General features: G+C 40.3%; 2 protein-coding genes across 2 annotated transcripts in view; one reads left to right on the top strand and one right to left on the bottom strand.

Moving 5' to 3' along the window:
• The window catches only part of ncaph (non-SMC condensin I complex, subunit H), a 55,844-nt gene extending 44,381 nt beyond the window's left edge, over positions 1-11,463 (top strand). The window contains exons 13-18 of the mRNA XM_073057057.1: positions 2,573-2,677; positions 2,776-2,940; positions 3,331-3,444; positions 4,712-4,791; positions 9,174-9,249; positions 9,412-11,463. Coding sequence (XP_072913158.1) covers positions 2,573-2,677; positions 2,776-2,940; positions 3,331-3,444; positions 4,712-4,791; positions 9,174-9,249; positions 9,412-9,471 — 600 coding nt within the window. The 3' untranslated portion in view covers positions 9,472-11,463. The remainder of the gene's footprint in view (positions 1-2,572; positions 2,678-2,775; positions 2,941-3,330; positions 3,445-4,711; positions 4,792-9,173; positions 9,250-9,411) is intronic.
• Positions 11,464-11,689: 226 nt separating this feature from the next.
• On the bottom strand, positions 11,690-19,311 carry tmem127 (transmembrane protein 127). The gene is made up of 3 exons (XM_073057087.1): positions 18,963-19,311; positions 15,078-15,242; positions 11,690-14,199 (listed from the first exon to the last, which is right to left on the bottom strand). Exons 1-3 carry the CDS (start codon positions 19,201-19,203, stop codon positions 13,892-13,894), a joined length of 714 nt encoding a protein of 237 aa, XP_072913188.1. The 5' UTR covers positions 19,204-19,311; the 3' UTR covers positions 11,690-13,891.
• Positions 19,312-19,371: the final 60 nt, after the last annotated feature.

The raw sequence follows: 19,371 nt of genomic DNA, 5'->3' as shown, positions 1-19,371 counted from the left end.
TCCTGATACTTCTCATATTGAAAGTAAACACATTTCAACCCATTCAACTGACAGCAACCTTGCCCTGTCCACTGCCTTATTATTCCTCACTGTCTTCCTACAGATTGCACCTTTACACCAAATACTCCATTATCTGATCTGTCACTCTGGTTCTCATTTCCCTGCCAACATAGTTTAAACCCTCCTGAATTGCTCCAGCAAACCTGCCCACAGGAACATTTGTAGCTCTCAAGTTCAGGTGTAGTTTGTCCCATTTGTACAAGTCATACATTTCCCAGAAGAGGTCCCAATGATCCACAAATTTGAATCCCTGCCCCCTGCACCAATTCTTAGCGCACACTTTCATCTGCCTTATCATCCTATTCTTACTCTCACTGACGCATGGCATAGGCAGCCATCCAGGGATTGCTACCCTTGAGGTCCTGCTTTTTAGCTTCCTTTCTAGCTCCCTATATTCTCCCTTCAGAACCTCTTCTCTTTTCCTAGATGTGTCGTTGGTACCAATAGACTTCAGGCTGCATACCCTTCCCCTTCAGAAAGCTGTGTACCCATCTGAGATGTCCTTGACCTGGCACCCATCTGGGAGTCTCTTTCACATCTACAGACACTCCCGTCTGATCCCTTAACTATTGAATCTCCTATCATCACCATTCTCCTCTTCAATCCCTTTTCCGTCAGAGCCACAGTGCCAGAGACCTGGTTGCCCGGTGCCAATTAACTGTTGGGAGTGTTTAAAGATATCTTTAGTGTCTCACTGCTTCATTTGGGGGTTCCCAACAAAAGGGTGTCAGTCATTCCAGTGTCCAGGAAGAGCAGAGTGAGCTGCCTCAATGACTATCATTCATTTGCCCTCACATCTACTGTGATGAAGTTCTTTGAGAGGTGGGTCACGACTTAATTAACGCCTGGACCTGGACCCACTGCAGTCTGTACTACCATAAAACACCTACAGTGGATGCAATCTCACAGGCTGTTCATTTGGCCTTAGACAACCTGGCAGGAACACCTGTGAAGGCAGCTCAGTATTCAACACACAAACAAGAGAAAATCTGCAGATGCTGGAAATCCGAGCAATACACACAAAATGTTGGAGGAACTCAGCAGGCCAGGCAGTATCTATGGAAAAAAGTACAGTTGAAGTTTTGGGCTGAAACTCTTCCTGGCGAGTATCAGTGAGACCAAGGAGCTGATTGTGGATGTCAGGAAGGGGAAATTGAGGGAACACATCTCGGTCCTCACTGAGGGATCATTAGTGAAAAGGGTGAGCTTCAAGTTCCTGCATGTCAACATCTGAAGATCTATTCTGGGCCCAACATATTGATGCAATTATGAAGAATTACTAAGTGGATATATATGATTAGGAATTTGAGGAGATCTGGTATGTTACCAAACACTAGCAAATTTCTATAGAGGTACCATACAGAGATGTACATACGGTAATGCTCTGTACCATACAGAGCATTCTAACTGATTGCATCACTGTCTAGTATGAAAAACCCATTGCTCAAGGTCAGAAAGAGCTGCATTCTGTCTGGTATGAAAGGTCCGCTGCTCAAGATCAGAAAAACCTGCAGAGGGTTGCAAACATCAGACCCGATCATGGACACTAGCCTCCCCAGAATCGAGGGCGTTTTCAAAGGGCGATGCCTCAGAAAGGCGAGATCCATCATTAAGGACCCCATCACCCAGGACGTTCCCACTCCTCACTGCTTCCATCAGGGAAGAGGTACAAGAGCCTGAAGAACACAGTCAACGTTTTAAGAACTGCTTCTTCCCCTCCACCCCTTTGCAATCAGTTTTCTGAATGGACAATGAACCAACCCTTGAACACTGTCTCACTATTTTTGATATATACATACATACATACACACACAGAGCCTATAAAAAGTATTCACCCCTGTTGGAATTTTTCATGTTTTATTGCTTTACAACATTGAATCACAGTGGATTTAATTTGGCTTCTTTGACACTGATCAACAGAAAAAGACTCTTTTGTGTCAAAGTGAAAACTAATCTTTACAAAACAATCTAAATTAATTACAAATATAAAACACAAAATAATTGATTGCATAAGCATTCACCCCCTTCAAGTCAGTATTTACTAGATGCACCTTTGGCAGCAATTACAGTCTTCAGTCTGTGTGGGTGGTCAGGTTTGCATATCTGGACACTGCAGTTTTTCGTCTTTACAAAACTGCTCAAGTTCCGGCAGATTGCATGGGAATCATAGTGAACAGCCATTTTCAAACCCAGCCACAAATTCTCAATTGGATTGAGGTCTGGACTCTGACTTGGCCACTCCAGGACATTGACTTTTTTGTTTTTAAGTGTGTAGCTTTGGCTTTTTGCTTGGGGTCATTGAAAACTTAAGTATTTAATTGAGTTCCATTAAGTATGTATATCTCTTTTTTTTCTCTATATTTATTTATCATTTATTTCATTATTTTGCTGCTATAAAGTTATCAAATTTCACGACATGTGCTGGTGATATTAAATCTGATTCTGATTTTCTACTGTTGACCTGTGTGTTTTGTTCAGTCTGAAATTTTTCACTAAAATTGTCTGTTTACAGATAAAGCCAAATGTGAAAGGAAATGTCTCTGACCAAGATGAAAAAATCGGGGAATATGATTATAACAATCCCAATGATACTTCAAATTTCTGCCCTAGAGCTGAGGTCTGTACTTTGCTCAAACGCATTTTGTGGAATTTTCTTGAGCAGTAGTTATCTACTCATGAAATAAACTCTTTGGTTCCCCTCTGTTTTTGTGACAGATGGATAGCGATGATGAGCATGATGGATTTGTTGGTGCAAATGACTCCTTTGAGTTCGCAGCTAACGTTGCAATGGAGCAGGAGGAGAATATCCTGGAGCAAGATAGAAAGTGGTCGGATATCACAACGTATGGGGGAGAAAACTTGGTGGCAGAGCCACAGAAAGTAAGTGTGCGACTGGTTGTAGTAAAGAATGTTGCAGTGTAATCGAGCAGTTCACAGAATAGATCACGCATTCTTGGAATAGAAATAGACTTATTAGATCCTTCACTGGAAATTAAGTGTTGGTGGCAAACGTTCTTGTGGGTGTGCTTTACAATGCGTTGGGCTGGGTCACTCATAACAGTTAGAGAAGGAGTGTACAGTAGAAATGTCAAGCTGGTCACTAGTATTCTCAAATAATTTTGCAGTGATCCCACTGTGTTTGGATTGTTAACTATTGGTAAAGCTGGAAGATCCTTCTCATCCCAGACCAGGTTTTGAGTTGAATGAAATGATAAACTTGGTTGGCTCCAAGGTGTAAAAGTTTATGATTCTAGCTTGAAATTTTCACAGGTCAACAAAATTCTATTGAATTATTCAAAAACAGCAAAAATGATGGATGTAAAGAGATTAAAGCAGAATATGTGGGCCCTCCTTACTGGAAACGCAGCGGTCTCTGACGGAAAGGTAAGGCATGTGCTGAATGGGATTAGCAAACATTTTAAAGTAATTGATCCTCTGGATCTGTAATAGCCCTGTCTTGGTAATCCTCTGACGAACTGGTTGCTGACAGCACTCCAGTTGTACTCGGGTTGTGTGTTTAAATCTGAGGTCAGAGGTTTGTGGCTGAAAATTCAGTGCAGTGCTGAGGAAGAACTGCAGTGTGTTGTCTGAGAAGGCATCTTTCAGAGACAAATGGGGATACTCTCTTCCCTGAATGAGCTCTTTCAAAGCAGAGATGAGACTGAGAAGCTGCAACCCAGAATGACACACAAGATGCTGGAGGAAGTCAGTGGGTCAGACTGCAGCTGTTGGAGGGAAATGGACAGTTAACGTTCCTGGTGAAGACTCTTCATCTGGTCTGAAATCTGGAGCAGAGGTAGCCACGATAGGAGTGGAGGGTGGGGATGGAATCAAGTGAGGAAGTTTGGGAGCACAGATGGGATGTAGAACCTGTGGAGGAAGTTTGTGGGTAGAGGATGAGAAAGATCTGGGTGCTGGGGTGAATGTGGGAGTAAACAGGATAGAGCAGGAGGATGGAGAAAGTGGGTAGAAGAGGAGCATTTTACTGAAAGTTGAGAAATTCAGTGTTCCTTCAGTGAGTAATGACTAGAAGCAGGTGAAACTCGTCTTGGATGCAACTGCACCTATGAAAAATGAAGACACAAAACACTGCACGTGCCGGAATCTGGAGCAAAAATCAAACTACTGGAGGTGCACTGCCGGTCAAGCCTTATTTGGTTCCCTGCTCTTCCATCTTATCGGATTCCATCATGGATCAGCTGTGACTGAATGATGGAGCAGACTCAATGGGCTGAATTTCTGCTCCTATATTTTATGGTCTTAAGGTATTTAACTCTTGTAGCCTCTTCCCAGCTTCTGTCCACTCTTCCCTCCTCCATCTGCCTATCACCTGGATCTACCAATGACTTGCTATCGCCTGCTCACTCCACTTCTTTATACTGTCTAACGGTCCAACATCATTTAGTCCAGATGAAGGTATCTGCCCTAATCATCAACTGACCATTTCTCTCCTGAGATGCTGCGTTCCTCCAGCATCTTGTCTGTTGCAAATTTGAAGTAAATTGTCCAGGTGTCTGCATCAATATTTGCCCCTCATCCATCAATTAATCTGTGTCTATATACATTAACACTAACCGTTCACTGGCTGTAAGTTATGTGACGTTCTGAAAGCAAGTACTGCATTCATTCACATTTCTATTTGATTATTTAGGATAAAGAAACTGAAGAGCCAAAAGTGACAGTGAAAGGACAGCAAAGCTTAACAGCTATTACCACGGAACTCTTTAAAAGGTTTGCTTCTTTATCTTAAATTGTTCTAACCAAAAGGTACACTGTTCTAGGAATAATTTTGCTCTTGAATAATTATTAACAGAAATAATTGGTCAATTGATTAGAATCATAAAATTATGCAGCTCCAAAGGAGGAATTTAATCCATTATGCTAACTGTTCTAAAGTGCAACCTGTGTTTGTCTCCGTATCACTGTGAGATAGAGTGATACAGGTCAGAAACAGGTCCTTTAGCCCAACTGGTGTATGCTGCCCCCTCCATCCTCCCTGTCAGTCCCAGTTATAGAGTCATGGAGCACGACAGCACAGAAATAGGCCCTTTAGCCCATCTAGTTCATAACGAACTATTAAACTGCCTAGACCCATCAATCTGCACCTGGACCTTGCCCTCCATACCACGTACTTATCCAAACTTCATTTAAATGTTGAAATCGAACCCGCACCACCACTGCCACTGGCAGCTCAGTCAACACTCTCACCAGCCCTAAGTGAAGAAGTTCCCTTTCGTGTTCTCTTTAAATATTCCACCTTTCACACTTGACTATGACAGTTTAGTCTCACCCCACCTCAGTGGAAAAAGCCTGCTTGCATTTACCCTATCTATATTGCTCATGATTTTGTATACCTCAATCAAATCTCCCCTCATTCTCCTGTGCTCCATGGAATAAAATCCTAACATATTCACCATTTCCCTGTCACTTAGGTCTTCAAGTCCGGGCATAGATGACAAACAATCGTATCCATGCTGTGAAAATGATTTTACCTAGATTTTTATATATTTTCCAAAATATACCTATCTTTTTAACTAAAAAATTTTTCGATCAAATTGACTCTCTTATTTCTTCCTTTATTTGGAACAATAAGAGACCAAGAATTAACAAGTATCATTTACAAAAACCCAAAAAAGATGGTGGACTCGCACTTCCTAATTTATTATTGGGCTGTGAATATTAGACAATTATGTTTTTGTTTATACAAGCTCGATAAGAGTCAAAAACCACTATGGATTGATTTGGAATTTGGAAGTCTGCTCTGCCATTTGATCACGGTTGACTTATCTCTCTCAATCCCATTCTTCTGCTTTCTCCCTGTAGCCTTTCTTGACTAATCAAGAACTGATCAACCTCTGCTTTGAATATATCTAATGACTTGGCCTTCCACATCCATTATTGGCAATGAATTCCACAGATTCACCACCTAAAGAAACTCCTCCTATCTCTATTCTAAATGGATGTCCCTCTGGTTTTAAACTCCTTCACTATATGGAATATCTTCTTCACACCCATCCTTTCTTGGCCTTTAAATAATCAGAATCAGGTTTTATTACCACCAGCATGTGTCGTGAATTTGATAGATTTCAATGAGATCCCCCTTCAGACTCCAGCGATACAGGTCCAAGCCATTAAACGCTCCTCATGTGTTATCCTTTTAAATCCTGGAATCATGCTCGTGAACCTCCGCATGACTCTCTAATGCCAGCACATCTTTCCCAACTTAAGGGCTCCAAAACTGCACACAACAATCCTTGCAGTCTGACCAATGTCTTCTAAAGCCTTAGCATTACATCTTTGCTTTTATATTCTAGTCCTCCTGAAATGAATGTTAACATTGCATTTGTTTTCCTTACCACTGACATCAACCTGCAAATTAAACTTCAGGAAATCCTGTATGAGGACTCCCAAGTCTCTGCACCTCTGGTTTTTCTATTCTCTTCCATTTAGAAAATAGTCTACTCCTTTAATCCTTCCAACGTGCATGAGTATAAACACCCCTATTTTCATCTGTCACCTTTTTGCCCATGCTCCTAATCTGTCTAAGTCCTGCTGGAGACTCCCTGCTGTCTCATCACTATCTGTCCTTCCACCTATCTTCATATTATCCACAAACATGACCACAAAGCCATCAATTCTGTCATCCAAATTATTAACATTTAACGTAAAAAGAAATGGTCCTAACACCGACCCCTGCAGAATACCACTAGTTATTGCAGCCAATCAGAAAAGGCCCTCTTTATTCCCTACTTTGCCTCCTGCCACTCAGCCTATCTTCTGTCCATGCTTGTATTTTTCCTGGAATAACATGGCTCTTATCTTGTTAAGCAGCCACATGTGTGGCACCCAAACTACTGGCGTCTTCCCCCTTCCTTTACAGTACTGAAGAAGGTTCTCAGCCCGAAACATTGACTGTTTATTCATTTCCACAGATGCTGAGTTCCGCCAGCATTTTGTGCATATTGCTTTGGATTTCTGGCATCTGCAGAATTTCTTGTGTTTATGACCCAATGTCTCTCCTTGTCTATCCAGCCTTTATTTCCTCAAAGATTTGTCAGGCAAGATTTCCCCTTTAGCCTATTTTATCATGTGCTTCCAAGTCCCCCAAAATTGTGTCCTTAATTATGAAATCTAGCATCTTTCCAGTGCACTGAGTTCAATCTAACTGGCCTATAATTTCCTTTTTTTTTTCTGTCTTCCTCCCTTAAAGAGTGATATTTGCAATTTTCTATTCTTCTGGAACCATTCCAGAATCTAGTGATTCTTGAAAGATCACTAAAATCTCTTCAGCCACCTCTTTCAGAACCCTGGAGTGTAGTCCATCTGATCCAGGTGACCTTTCGGCTTTTCAAGAAACTAACAGCAACTACACATTCACTTCTGCACCTGGCACACTCAAATTTCTGGCATATTGCCAGTGTCTTCCACAGTGAAGACTGAAGCAAAATACTTGTTAAGTTCGTCTACCATTTCTTTGTCCCCTATTACTAACCAGTGTCACTTTCCAGTGGTCTGATATACACTCCCGCCTCTCATTTACTCTTTATACATGTATCTGGAAAAACGTTTTGTATCCTCTTTAATGTTGTTAGCTAGCTTACCTTCATATTTCAACTTTTCTCTCCTTTTGGCTCTTTTAGTTGTCTTCTGTTGCTTTTAAAAGCTTCCCGATCCTCAATTTCCCACTAATTTTTGTTTGAGTTCCCTTGTCCGCCATGGATGCATCATTCTCCCTTAAAAATTCATTTGGTCTGACCCTGGGGATTTGCCCATCTTATTTTGCTTCTAGGCTGCAAATCCTTCCCTCCTCATAATATATCTGAGATTTGAGACCTCACTACTTATTTCCCTCATTTCTTTTGCATCCATGATATTCTGCTCAGTAAGCATCGAAAAGATATTAAAAATCTCAATTATCTTGCACGCTTCCACACATAAGCGGCCCTGATAATCTTTAAGAGGACCTAGTGTTTGCTTAGTCACCCTTTTAGTGTTAACATAACTGAAGGAACGCTTGGGATTATGTTTAATACTACCTGCCAAATCCATCTCATTCCATCTATTTGCCCTCCTGATTTCCCTTAAGCCTGGTCATATTTGTCGAGGAATTCATTCATACCCTATCGCCTAAATGTAATGTATGTATGTTTCCTTCCTTTTCCTTACCAGAGCCTGTATCTCTTGTCAGCCAAGGTTCCCTGAGCTTGTTATGTGTACTCTTCACTCTAACAGAAACATGCTACCCCTGCCCCCTTTGTATAACCTTTTTAAAAGCCTCCCACTTGCCAACTGTTCCTTTGCCTTTAAAGAGCTAGTCAACATCAGCTAGATGCTGCCTAATGTTTTACCTTGGCTCTGTTCCAGACCAGGACTATAACTTGTGGACATCTTTCATCCTTTTCCTTGACTATTTTGAAACTAACAGAACTGTGGTCACTGGACCCAAAGCACTCTCCCATTGTTAATTCACTTACTGAGCACCCCCTGCCCCCCGTTCCCTGAGAGATATTTGCCTTTATGCTTCCGTTGACGAAGGCATGCATAGAAACAGAGATTATTGCACAATGTTTAAACCATAAAGTACCTGGAGTATTGTGGGCAATCCTGGATTGGAGCAGATGCACAGGAGATTCACAAGGATAGTGTTGAGTTAGTTGTAGAGTACCTGACCGAGATTGTGGGGTGGGGCATAGCTATGGTAAATAGTGGGAAGCTTTAGCATATTATATAAACTATACTATATTTCCTTAATAGAAATGCCTAAGGTTAGACAGCATAAGATTGTGGCAAGCAGTAAGAGATTTAAAGTTATCTGCAGATGATTATTTTCACCTATTGGGTGATTGAAATCTGCAATGCGCTGCCTAAGAGGGTGACACTTTCACATCATTTAGAAAGTATCTTGAATTGCCAAGGCATTAAGAGCCTATCTGCCAAGTACCTGTTTAATGATATGACTACTGATTGGGCACTTAATGATCAGTTGTGGGCTAACGGCCAGTTTCTGTGCTGTATGGCTATAATTCTATGACATTATTTTATATATATATATATATATATATATGGTTGGTGTAATTATTGTGCTCATGTTTGTTTTATTATTATGTATACAGGTTGCCAAATACATTGGCCAAGAACTTGTCTGTTCCCATGGCATTTGCCTGTTTATTGCACTTAGCCAATGAAAAGGTACGTATATAATATTCGGTGCTACATGAGTAATAATGTTCATCCTAAAGTATGGATTTAGCCCTTATAATTTAGAGGTGAAGGCTTGGTTAATACTGGATGGGCAAATGTGGCTGGATAAAGTTTGACAATTCTATACTTAAGTGTTTTATTATCTTCCAGAACCTCGAAATCAAAGGGAAAGAAGATTTGTCAGATGTTTTTATCAAACAAGGAATCTGAAGCTATTTTGTTTGTACATATATATGTAAGCGCTTGAAGAACTTGTACATATATTTGTAAATGTTTACTTGTGATAGTAAGCCTTGTGTCAGGATTTAACATTACCTCAATTTCTTGTTATAGTAAATCTTGCATCATGGATTCCTTTTGAGACATTGGGGAGAAGAGTGTTTTTATCCATCAATACTAAATGTATGTGAGAGTGTTGGTTGCTATTTGCATGCTTGGCTTCATTGTTAAATGTGTGGAGCTGAGTACAAGTAGCAGCCAATGCTTGCACAAGGGCTTATGTGGTCAAAGATTTTTTTTACCTACTACTTTTTCATAAGCGTCTTTAGAAAAGCAATTGAGAATTTACTGATCTTGCAACTATACTTTTTATTTGAAAATAGCTAAACCCATACTCCTCTGGCAGAATAAGAATTTTCTTATGAATAAATTATTTGTACCTCTGATCTATCTACTGTCACTTCAAGACATTTTTATTTTGATCATTATTCAATCTTGTAAAATAATTATAAACAATGAGTTATGTACTTTACCAAATAATATTCGTAAGTCACAGGAGCAGAATTAAGCTATTCAGCCCGTTGAGTCTGTTGCACCATGACTGATTATTTTTCCTCTCAACCCCATTCTCCTGCCTTCCCTCTATAACCCATAACACTCTCACTAATCAAGAACCTATCAGTATTCATTTTAAATATATCCAATGACTTGGTCTCTGCAGCCATCTGTGGGAATGAATTCCAGATTTACCACCATCTGACTAGAGAAATTCCTCACCTCTGTTCTAAAGGGACATCCTACTCCGAGGCTGTGCCCTCTGGTCCTAGATTCTCCCATCACTTCCTCTCAATCTTGACTATTCAGTAGATTTCAATGAGATCCCACCTCACTCTTCTAAACTCCAGTGAGTGCAGGCCTAGAGTGATCAAATACATTAGGGTATCATGGTAATGTAATGGTTAGTGTGACACTTGCAGTTCAGGGCATTGGAGTTCAAAGTTCAATTCTGACACTGTAAGGAGTTTCTACATCCTTCCTGTGAACGCATGGGGGTTTTCCTCCCACATTCCAAAGATGTTCTGGTTAGTAGGTTAACTGGTCATTGATTAGGCTACGAATAAATAGGTGGTTTGCTGGGCAGTGCCGTTCATTGGGCTGGAAGGTTCCATGCTTTATCTCTTAAATAAACAAACACACAAATAAATAAGCCTTTTCATTCCTGGGATCATTCTCGTAAATCTCATCTGGACACTCTAATACCAGCACATCCTTTCTTGAGATAGACCCAAAACTACGAACATTTACCCCAATGCAGACTGACCAATGCCTTATAAAGCCTCACAAGTCCTCTCAAAATGAATTATTAACATTGTACTTGCCTCCTTCACTACTGAATCAACGTGCAAATTAACCTTTAGAGAACCCTGCACTTGAACTCTCAAGTCCCTTTTCACCTTCAATTTCTGAATTTGCTCCCCATTTAGAAAACAGTCCACATACCTTTATTCCTTTTACCAAAGTACATAACCATACACAAAATGCTGGTGGAACACAGCAGGCCAGGCTGTCAGGGTCGAAACGTCGACTGTGCTTCTCCCTATAGATGCTGCCTGGCCTGCTGTGTTCCCCCAGCATTTTGTGTGTCGCTTGAATTTCCAGCATCTGCAGATTTCCTCGTGTTTACATAACCATAGACTATTTTCTATCTGCCACTTTGTGTATTTTCCTTGTGATTTTAAAATAAAATTCAAGTAAACCTGTGGCTTGAGGTCACTGAATTTCAGTTCTGTCTGCTCATTTAATTGGGCCAAAAAATTCCCCACACTGTTTTGCACTAATATTTATCCTGAGCAAGTCCATCGTCTTTGTTCATGCAGTAACAATTAGTGTTTCCATTTCCATACGTACAATGGTGAATAAAGTATTTCCTCAGTACTTCATTACTTATGAATATCACTGGAGTAAACAATGTAATATAAATAACTTTGTTTAGGTGCATTTTTTTGGTGGCATTTCACAAGAAACTACATAATCTTTTTCAACTGTGCTCTAGAGATAAGTTCCAATTGATTATGCTTTCTGCTACACATTTACCACAAATATTAATGGAACAGAATATTTACCATAAGATGGGCTCAATGAGGGTACTTAAGCTATATCCAGTCTGAACAGTTACTTTGCTCAATGATTTCAAATGGAAGGATCTAAATTACACTTTGAAAAGTTTATTTCTAAAGATATGAACATTAACACAGGCATTGGATTTACAGAATTGCTTGTAATGACAAAAGCCACTCATGGCTCAACATTCAACATTTATTACAAGTCATCAGCTTTACAAATGTAAGCTTCATCCAATCTTTCCACAGTAGAATTCGTCATAAGTTTTTAAGTCTCTGGTCCATTTATTTTGCATACTGTGTGAAATAGATTTGGCACTGATTCTATATTAATATAATTTCATTCAGTAATTTTGCCTTTACTAGTCAAAATTTTGTGAAACTTCTTGCTGTCCTTAATTTGCTGTTACACTGGCTTCCTAGCTGGAGAATCCACTTCTCTCAACTTGTTTATATGCTGTACTATTGAAACATGACTTGGCTCTATTAGACTGGCACTAAATGTGCTTTTGTAAATGGTGGTTTTGTATCCCATCAGAAATTCCACATTGATTACAATTTTATGTTGACTAAGCTCTCTTAACTAACATTGTTCCAACTTTTAATGTACAGATTGGCTGAAATTATTTTTAAAAAGACTGAATAATGTGGTCGAGCCAGGCTTGAAAAGTAGCTCTTCCCTTCTCTGCATTTTCTCTTCCAGCATCCTTTACTGGCTTAATGCATAATGGGAACAATCAGTAATTGACAGCAGACACGCTGAAAATCCACCAGGGAGTAGCTTTGGTTAACCATATAGAAAGAAAACAAGTTTTTGAGATGAGAGCACATTTTCTAAAATAAACAAGTTGCATTTAGTACATAAACTACTGACATTAGTGACTGAAATAACTTTTGTCAAAACAGTTACCAGTACTTCCATTTGGACCCCCTAAAACCAAAGGTTACCGCACTTTAGTGAGTGCACTGCTTCTTAGTAATGAAGCACCAGACTTTTTGGATTCACATATGACTTCATAAGATTACTGATATCCAAATTAATTAAGATAATTAATTAAGATTGGAAAACAAATATAATTGATCAGTCATAATTCTAATGTAAAATTTATTTCATAGTTAACTGGTAAAACAATTGATTAAAAAGTTGCATGATTAAATTCCTATTTCAGTCCAGCCTCATTAATATTTCTGTATCAGATGGGTCCCATTGTATATCTTCACATTACATTCATTAAACTAATAAACTTTTGATGTCAGAATCAAATGTTTGAGGTGAACAATGTTGATATTTTTTCACATCAACTAATGTACAAAAACCTGTGTATTAAACAGCTCTGTCAAGGTTTGCGTGAATTGGAAGAAAATGAAATTCTCCCACTTAACTTTTCCACTTTACCTCTTCATCTTCCTTCGTTATTTGACCAATTATAACTTTTGATACAAGGCGCATTGAATGTTTACTATGTTAAAAGGTGCTGTATAGATGAAAGATTTTTAAATCATTTCTAAACCCAATCTAATAAAGTGCTTTTTCTATCTTTGTGACATTAGGGAAGGGTAATAGGCTTCTACCAATGACAATCAAACTTTGAATATTATGTAGTCAGAAGCACAACTGGCTGTTCACAATATAGATTTGTCTATTAACCCCCCCCCCCTCCCCAACAAATGTTGATAGGCTCCCTTAAACTCAGGACTGGCACTTTTCAACTGAATGAATTAAAAAATATTTCTTGGTATTAAGACACTGTACAGTGAGAATGAATAGGTGACAATAAGCTATGAGAATAAAGGTTTAGAGACAGTCTCCTTGTCTAATGTAAGAAACTTGCCAGTTAAAACCCTTTTAAAAATAATTTGAACATATTAATTACTTATGAAATGAAACATAATTTTAGATTGTTTAAAAGCTCTGGGGGGAAAACAACTTAAAAAGTACCTTTCAAATTTAGATTTATTTTAGTTTAAAAAGATACTGCCTCTTTAAATAGTTGTGAAGATGTATTTTACTTACATGGAAGGATTTGCATCTCCCCCACCCATCTGCAGAAGGCTACTATCATCCCTTGAATAGCAAGGGAGCAGAAAAATCAGCAAACGTCTGACTTTAAGATGACTGCAGCTCCTGACCTCCATTTCACCAGCAAGCACTGAGCTGAGTTGCACAAATGATAAGTGGTCAGAGAGGAGAGGCAGCTGCTCTAGATAAAAATCTACTAAGGTAAAGTACAAATTCAAAGAATCAAATGATGATAGACTTAAAAGTGAAAAATTGTAATATGTCCTGCTAATCAAGGTGTGTATGCAGGGGGAGGTTGGAACTGATTAACAATCTCATATTCCACTGGATATGGTTCGTTCTCTTCCATTTCTGAGAGCAGTTCCAGAGCTTGTTCTTCTTCTTCTGTTGGGTAGTGTCGCAAGAGGTTAGCAGCTGTTGCTAAAATGGATGCTCCTCCAGCTCCTGCCACCAAATAAAAGCTGACTGCAAAGGTCACGTAGACACGAGAGCCGTGATATTTCTTGTGTTGCTGCTGAAGTGCTAAGATCAGCTCTGACGCCCAGTAGCAGAACCCTATCACCGTGGCACATTGAAGAACTGTAATAACAAAGAAAGCCAGTGAGTGCAGCATGGAACAGACATGTTACATCCCCTGTAACTCTCACAATAGAGCGGTGTTCTGACTATATTAAAGATGATAGACGATAACAGACTTCTCATTCAATGTTTGTAACTGAGGGAATATCCTCAAGATAATTTACTCTATGGTACCCAAAGAGCCTTAACCACTTCCTATTAGCATAGTGATGATAGATAGATAGATAGATAGATACTTTATTCATCCCCATGGGGAAATTCAACTTTTTTTTTCCAATGTCCCATACACTTGTTGTAGCAAAACTAATTACATACAATACTTAACTCAGTAAAAAATATGATATGCATCTAAATCACTATCTCAAAAAGCATTAATAATAGCTTTTTAATAATAGCATAATAATGGTGGGGAATTTACACTGCATGTTTATTTATTGAGATTTAGCGTGGAATCGGCCCTTCAAACTGCACTGCCCAGCAACCCAATTTAACCCGACCCTAATCACAATGACCAATTAACCTACCAACTGGTACATCTTAGGACCGTGGGAGGAAACTGGAGCACCCATAGGAAACCTATGTAGTCACGGAGAAAATGAACAAGCACCTTACAGACAGTGGGGGGAAATGAACCAAGGTCGCTGGTACTGGAAAGCATTGTGCTAACCGCTAAACTACCGTGTCAAATTGAAAAATCATCATGTGATCAAGGGTGATATCAGCTCTCAGTAACATACTGATTATTTAACAATTCATCACCAGAGTTCCTGAGCATATCTTATTTTTGTTTCACTTTCAAAATGAGTGCGTAAGTATCAAAAATAAAGCCACACCCTACTTCGGTAAATGTAAAAATACATAGTTTTGCTTCAACAGACCTGTGAGAATATGTGCAAATGCGTATCTGCGAGTAATCTTCAGTGCTGGGTGTTTTGGTCCAAACACATCAAGCAAAAAGGCTGACAAACTGCAAATAATCCCCAGGAAACAGAAGGCACCGATGACCCGCAGCAGCAGCACAGTCTGAGAATTCATACAGTATTCTGCAGAAAATGAAAGTGGGTTAATCTCCACATGCAAGACAACACAAATATGCAAAGTAATCTTCCACAGAAATATCAAGAACAAAAATAATTTAAAAACTACATCCTGTTTAACATTCATTTATGACTAAGTTCAAGATTAAGCAATTGGTGCTATTTTAGATTTGGGAATTAGTCCATATTTCTTTAGACACAGACACCTGCTCAACCATTTCTTTTGGCAGCTCACTCTATACACTGACCACCTTCTGAGTGGAAAAGTTTCCTTTCAGATTCATGTTAAATCTCTCCCCTCGCCTGAAAGCTATGTTCTCTAGCTTTTTTAATTCCCCAAAGAGTGCACATTCACCGTATCTGCCCCTCATGATTCTAACACCTCTCATTCTCCTATACTCCAATGAATAAAGATCTAACCTGCTCAAATCCTCTTTGTAAACCAGTCCCTCGAGTCCCAGCAACATCCAGTAAATCTCCTGTGTACTCTTTACTGGCAACTTTCCTGAGCATGGTATTCCAAATATGGCCCCACCAACGCCTTGAACAACTTATATACTCAGATATCCTAACTAATGAAGGCAAGTGTGCCAAAAAGCTTTCACCACCCTGTACCAACACTTTCAGGGAACTCCTAGGTCCCTCTGTTCTCCCTAAAGCCCTACCATTTACTGTGAAAGTCCTATCCTCATTTCCCAAAATGCAACATTTCACACTTATCTAAATTAAACCCAAAATACAATTCATTGGTCCACTTATCCAGCTGATCAAAGATACTTCATAATTTCTGATACCACCTTCACTGTCACCAATTATTGTATCATTTGCAAACTTAGTAAGCATATGTAAATTTTCATCCAGATCATTAATACAGATGACAAGTACCAAACCCTGGAGAACACCATTAGTTTTGAGCCTCCGGTCTGAAAAAACAACCTTCTACCATCACGTGCTGCTTCCTAGCATCAAGCTAATTCTGAGTTAAAAGTTGAAAGTAAATTTATTATGGAAGTATATATATGTCACCATAAAGAACTCCAAGATTCATTTTTTACATGCATACTCAATAAATCCAATAACCATAATAGAATCAATAAGACTACACCAACAGAGCAGACAACCAGTGCGCAAAAGAAAACATACTACAAATACAAAAAGAATGCAAAAAAATAAAATAAACGATAAATATCAGGAACATGAGATGAAGAGTCCTTGGTTGTGGGAACAATTCAGTGATGAGGCAAGTGAAGTTATCCCCTATGGTTCAAGAGCCCGATGGTTGAGAGGTAAACTTGGAACCTGGTGATGTGAGTACCTCCTTCTTGATGGCAGCAGTGAGAAGAGAGAATGACTTGGCGGTGGGGATCTGTGATGATGAATGCTGCTTTCCTGTGACAATGTGCCCAATGGTGGGGAGGGCTTTACTCATGATGGACTGGGCCGTATCCACTAATCTTGTAGGATTTCCCATTCAAGGGCATTGGTGTTTCCATACCAGGCTCTGATGTAGCCAGTTAATATACTCTCCAGAGGTTTGTCAAAGTTTCAGATGTCATGCCAAATATTTGCAAACTTTTAAGGAAGTAGAGGTGGGGCCACACTCTCTTTCTAATTGCATTTGGAAAGGCCCTGTGAAATAATAACACTGAGGAATTTAAAGTTGCTGACCCTCTCCACCTCTGATCCCCTGGTGAGGACTAGCTTATAGACCTCCATTTTCCCCCTCCTGAAGTCAGTAATCAGCTCCTTTGTCTTGCTGGCTTTGAGTAAGAGGTTGTTGTGGCACCACTGTCAGATTTTCAATCTCCCTCCTATATGCTGACTTGTTACCACCTTTGATTTGGCCGATGACAGTGATCATCAACTAACTTAAATATGGCACTGGAACTGTGCTTTGCCTCACAGTCATAAGTATAAAGTGAGTAGAGCAGGGGGCTAAACACACAGCCTTGTGGTGCACCTGTGCCAATGGAGATTGAGGATGCTGCCAATCTGAACTGAATGGAAATCAAGTGAGGAAATCAATAATCGCACAAGGAGGTATTGAGGTAAAGATCTTGAAGCTTATTGATTAGTTTTGAGGGGATGATGGTATTGAATCACCTGTTGTCGATAAGGAGCAACCTGATGTTTGCATCTTTACTGTCCAGATGTTGCATGGTTGAGTGAAGAGCCAATGAGATGGCATCTGTAGTGGATGTGTCGGCAAATTGGAGCGGATCCAAATTGCTTCTCAGCATATTTCATATGTTTCATCATGAACCTCTCAAACCATTTCATCACTGGATGATAGTCATCGAGGAAGGTTAGCCTGTTCTTCTTAAGCACCAGTGTAAATGGAGCCTGCTTAAAACAGGTGTGGACCCCAGATTGCTGAAGTGAGAGGTTAAAGATCTCAGTGGACGCTCCAGCCAGTTGATCAGTACAGGTCTTTTGTACTCGGCCAGGTACCCCATTTGGGCTGGATACTTTCCGTGGGTTCCCCCTCATAAAGGATGCTCTCACATAGGCCTCAGAGACTGAAGTCACAGGATCGATGGGGCTGTTTCCAATTAGCCTGATCCCTTTGGATGCCATTTAATCTAACTTTTCATAGCAACCTATCATGTGGAACCTCAAACCCTCACAGAAGTCCCGGCAAATTACACCTACCACCCTCTTTGGTTCATCAGTCTTCTTGGTTACTATGAAAAAAAACTCAAATTTGTGAAACACAAGTCTATGTAGCTGGGTAAATGAGCTACATTCCAAGCTCTATTGAAAAAATGCGACCTAGATAAATTGAACATTTGGTTCATCGCCTTATGGATCATAGCTCTTCAAATATTTATTATTTTTAAATGTGATGGGGTACCTAGCTCTCAGACCCCAAATACGCTGGATGAAACAGAGTCTGAGAATTATCTTAAATATCTGTCCCTTGTTCTTCAGTAGTTTGGTCTTCCCTCGGTAATCTAGGACTCACATAATTTTATACATTTCCCAGAAATAGTGGGAAACATAGGCCCTGGGTGAATGAAGGGTGGAAATAAGTAGGCATTTAAAATTAAGCTTTAGAAATCACAAAAATTAACACACAGGCACAGCAAGCCATTTGTCCCTATTCAAAGCAACAGCAAAGATGTTTTTCTGCAATTACACAGGGACCCAACAGCACCAATTGTTTGATGGTCTGGGCTATTTAAGGCCATAAAAACAAGGGACTGTCATAAAGGCTCAACAGATTATTCATGGAATTGTTCTTTTGACAGGAGTTAAACTGACAAACCCTATTCTCTCCAGAGAATAGAAGAATGAACTTCCAGCACATTAAAAAAAAGTACAAAACTCATACCGAGTTCAAAAGGATAGTGTAGGGATTAAGTTTCACCTAGCTTGGGGCATTTAGAACCAAAGCTTGCAGTCTCAAAATAGTTTGACATTCAGGGTGGAGAAGGAACTTCTTCAGTCAGAGAATTTCCATGCAGAAGACTGCGGAGGACTGTTAATGATAGATAACTTGATAATTATTACTAATAATTTTTGGATACATACAAGAGGTCTGTACACAAAAATAGCAAAGGTAAAGCATCTTAATGGATAAGCAATCACAACTGATTGTCAGGAACTGAGGGGGAGAGAGGGAGCTCCGGGAAATGAGGAGATCTCTATAGCCCGGGGCACAAAGACACCGCGAGTGAGCAGGAAGTCCGGCGATGGCCCGCCCAGCCTCTCCCATCCCATTACCTTCCAGCAGAGCCGAATCCAAGTTGCCCAAGACATCGGCCACGCCGAGCTCCTGCCGCTGGCACACGCCCCCGTGGGCGCGCAGCCAGGCAGGCTCCGCCAGCGCCGTGCACAGGGCGGTCACCGAGAGCGCGCCGGGTACCGCCGACGCCAAGCTCCGCTCCGTGTGCTTGGGGAGTGCGCCCCCGGCGCCGGGTCGCCTCCGCGTCCCCGATAGACCCGACCCCGACGGCCCGTACATGTTTCCCCGTTCCTCGCCGGGCGATTAATGGCAGAAACCGACCCGGTAATCGGCTGCCGGCACCGGCCAAGCTTTCCACCTTGCCAGCGGAACCGAGAGCTGACACCGGACGTGACGCCTGTTTGGGGGCGGGGTGGGAGAGGAAAGCAGACCTACGATTGGCGTTCC

This window comes from Hemitrygon akajei, chromosome 1 (genome assembly GCF_048418815.1).
Source record: "Hemitrygon akajei chromosome 1, sHemAka1.3, whole genome shotgun sequence".
NCBI classification, from domain to species: domain Eukaryota; kingdom Metazoa; phylum Chordata; class Chondrichthyes; order Myliobatiformes; family Dasyatidae; genus Hemitrygon; species Hemitrygon akajei.
This window is presented reverse-complemented; position numbering and strand designations above follow the sequence as displayed.

Coding starts and splice junctions, on each gene's coding strand:
- tmem127 (XM_073057087.1), bottom strand. CDS start 19,203: ATGTACGGGCCGTCGGGGTCGGGTCTATCGGGGACGCGGAGGCGACCC. Junction 15,243..18,962: donor GGATTCGGCTCTGCTGGAAG/GTAATGGGATGG, acceptor CATTTTCTGCAG/AATACTGTATGAATTCTCAG. Junction 14,200..15,077: donor ATTTGCACATATTCTCACAG/GTCTGTTGAAGC, acceptor TTGTTATTACAG/TTCTTCAATGTGCCACGGTG.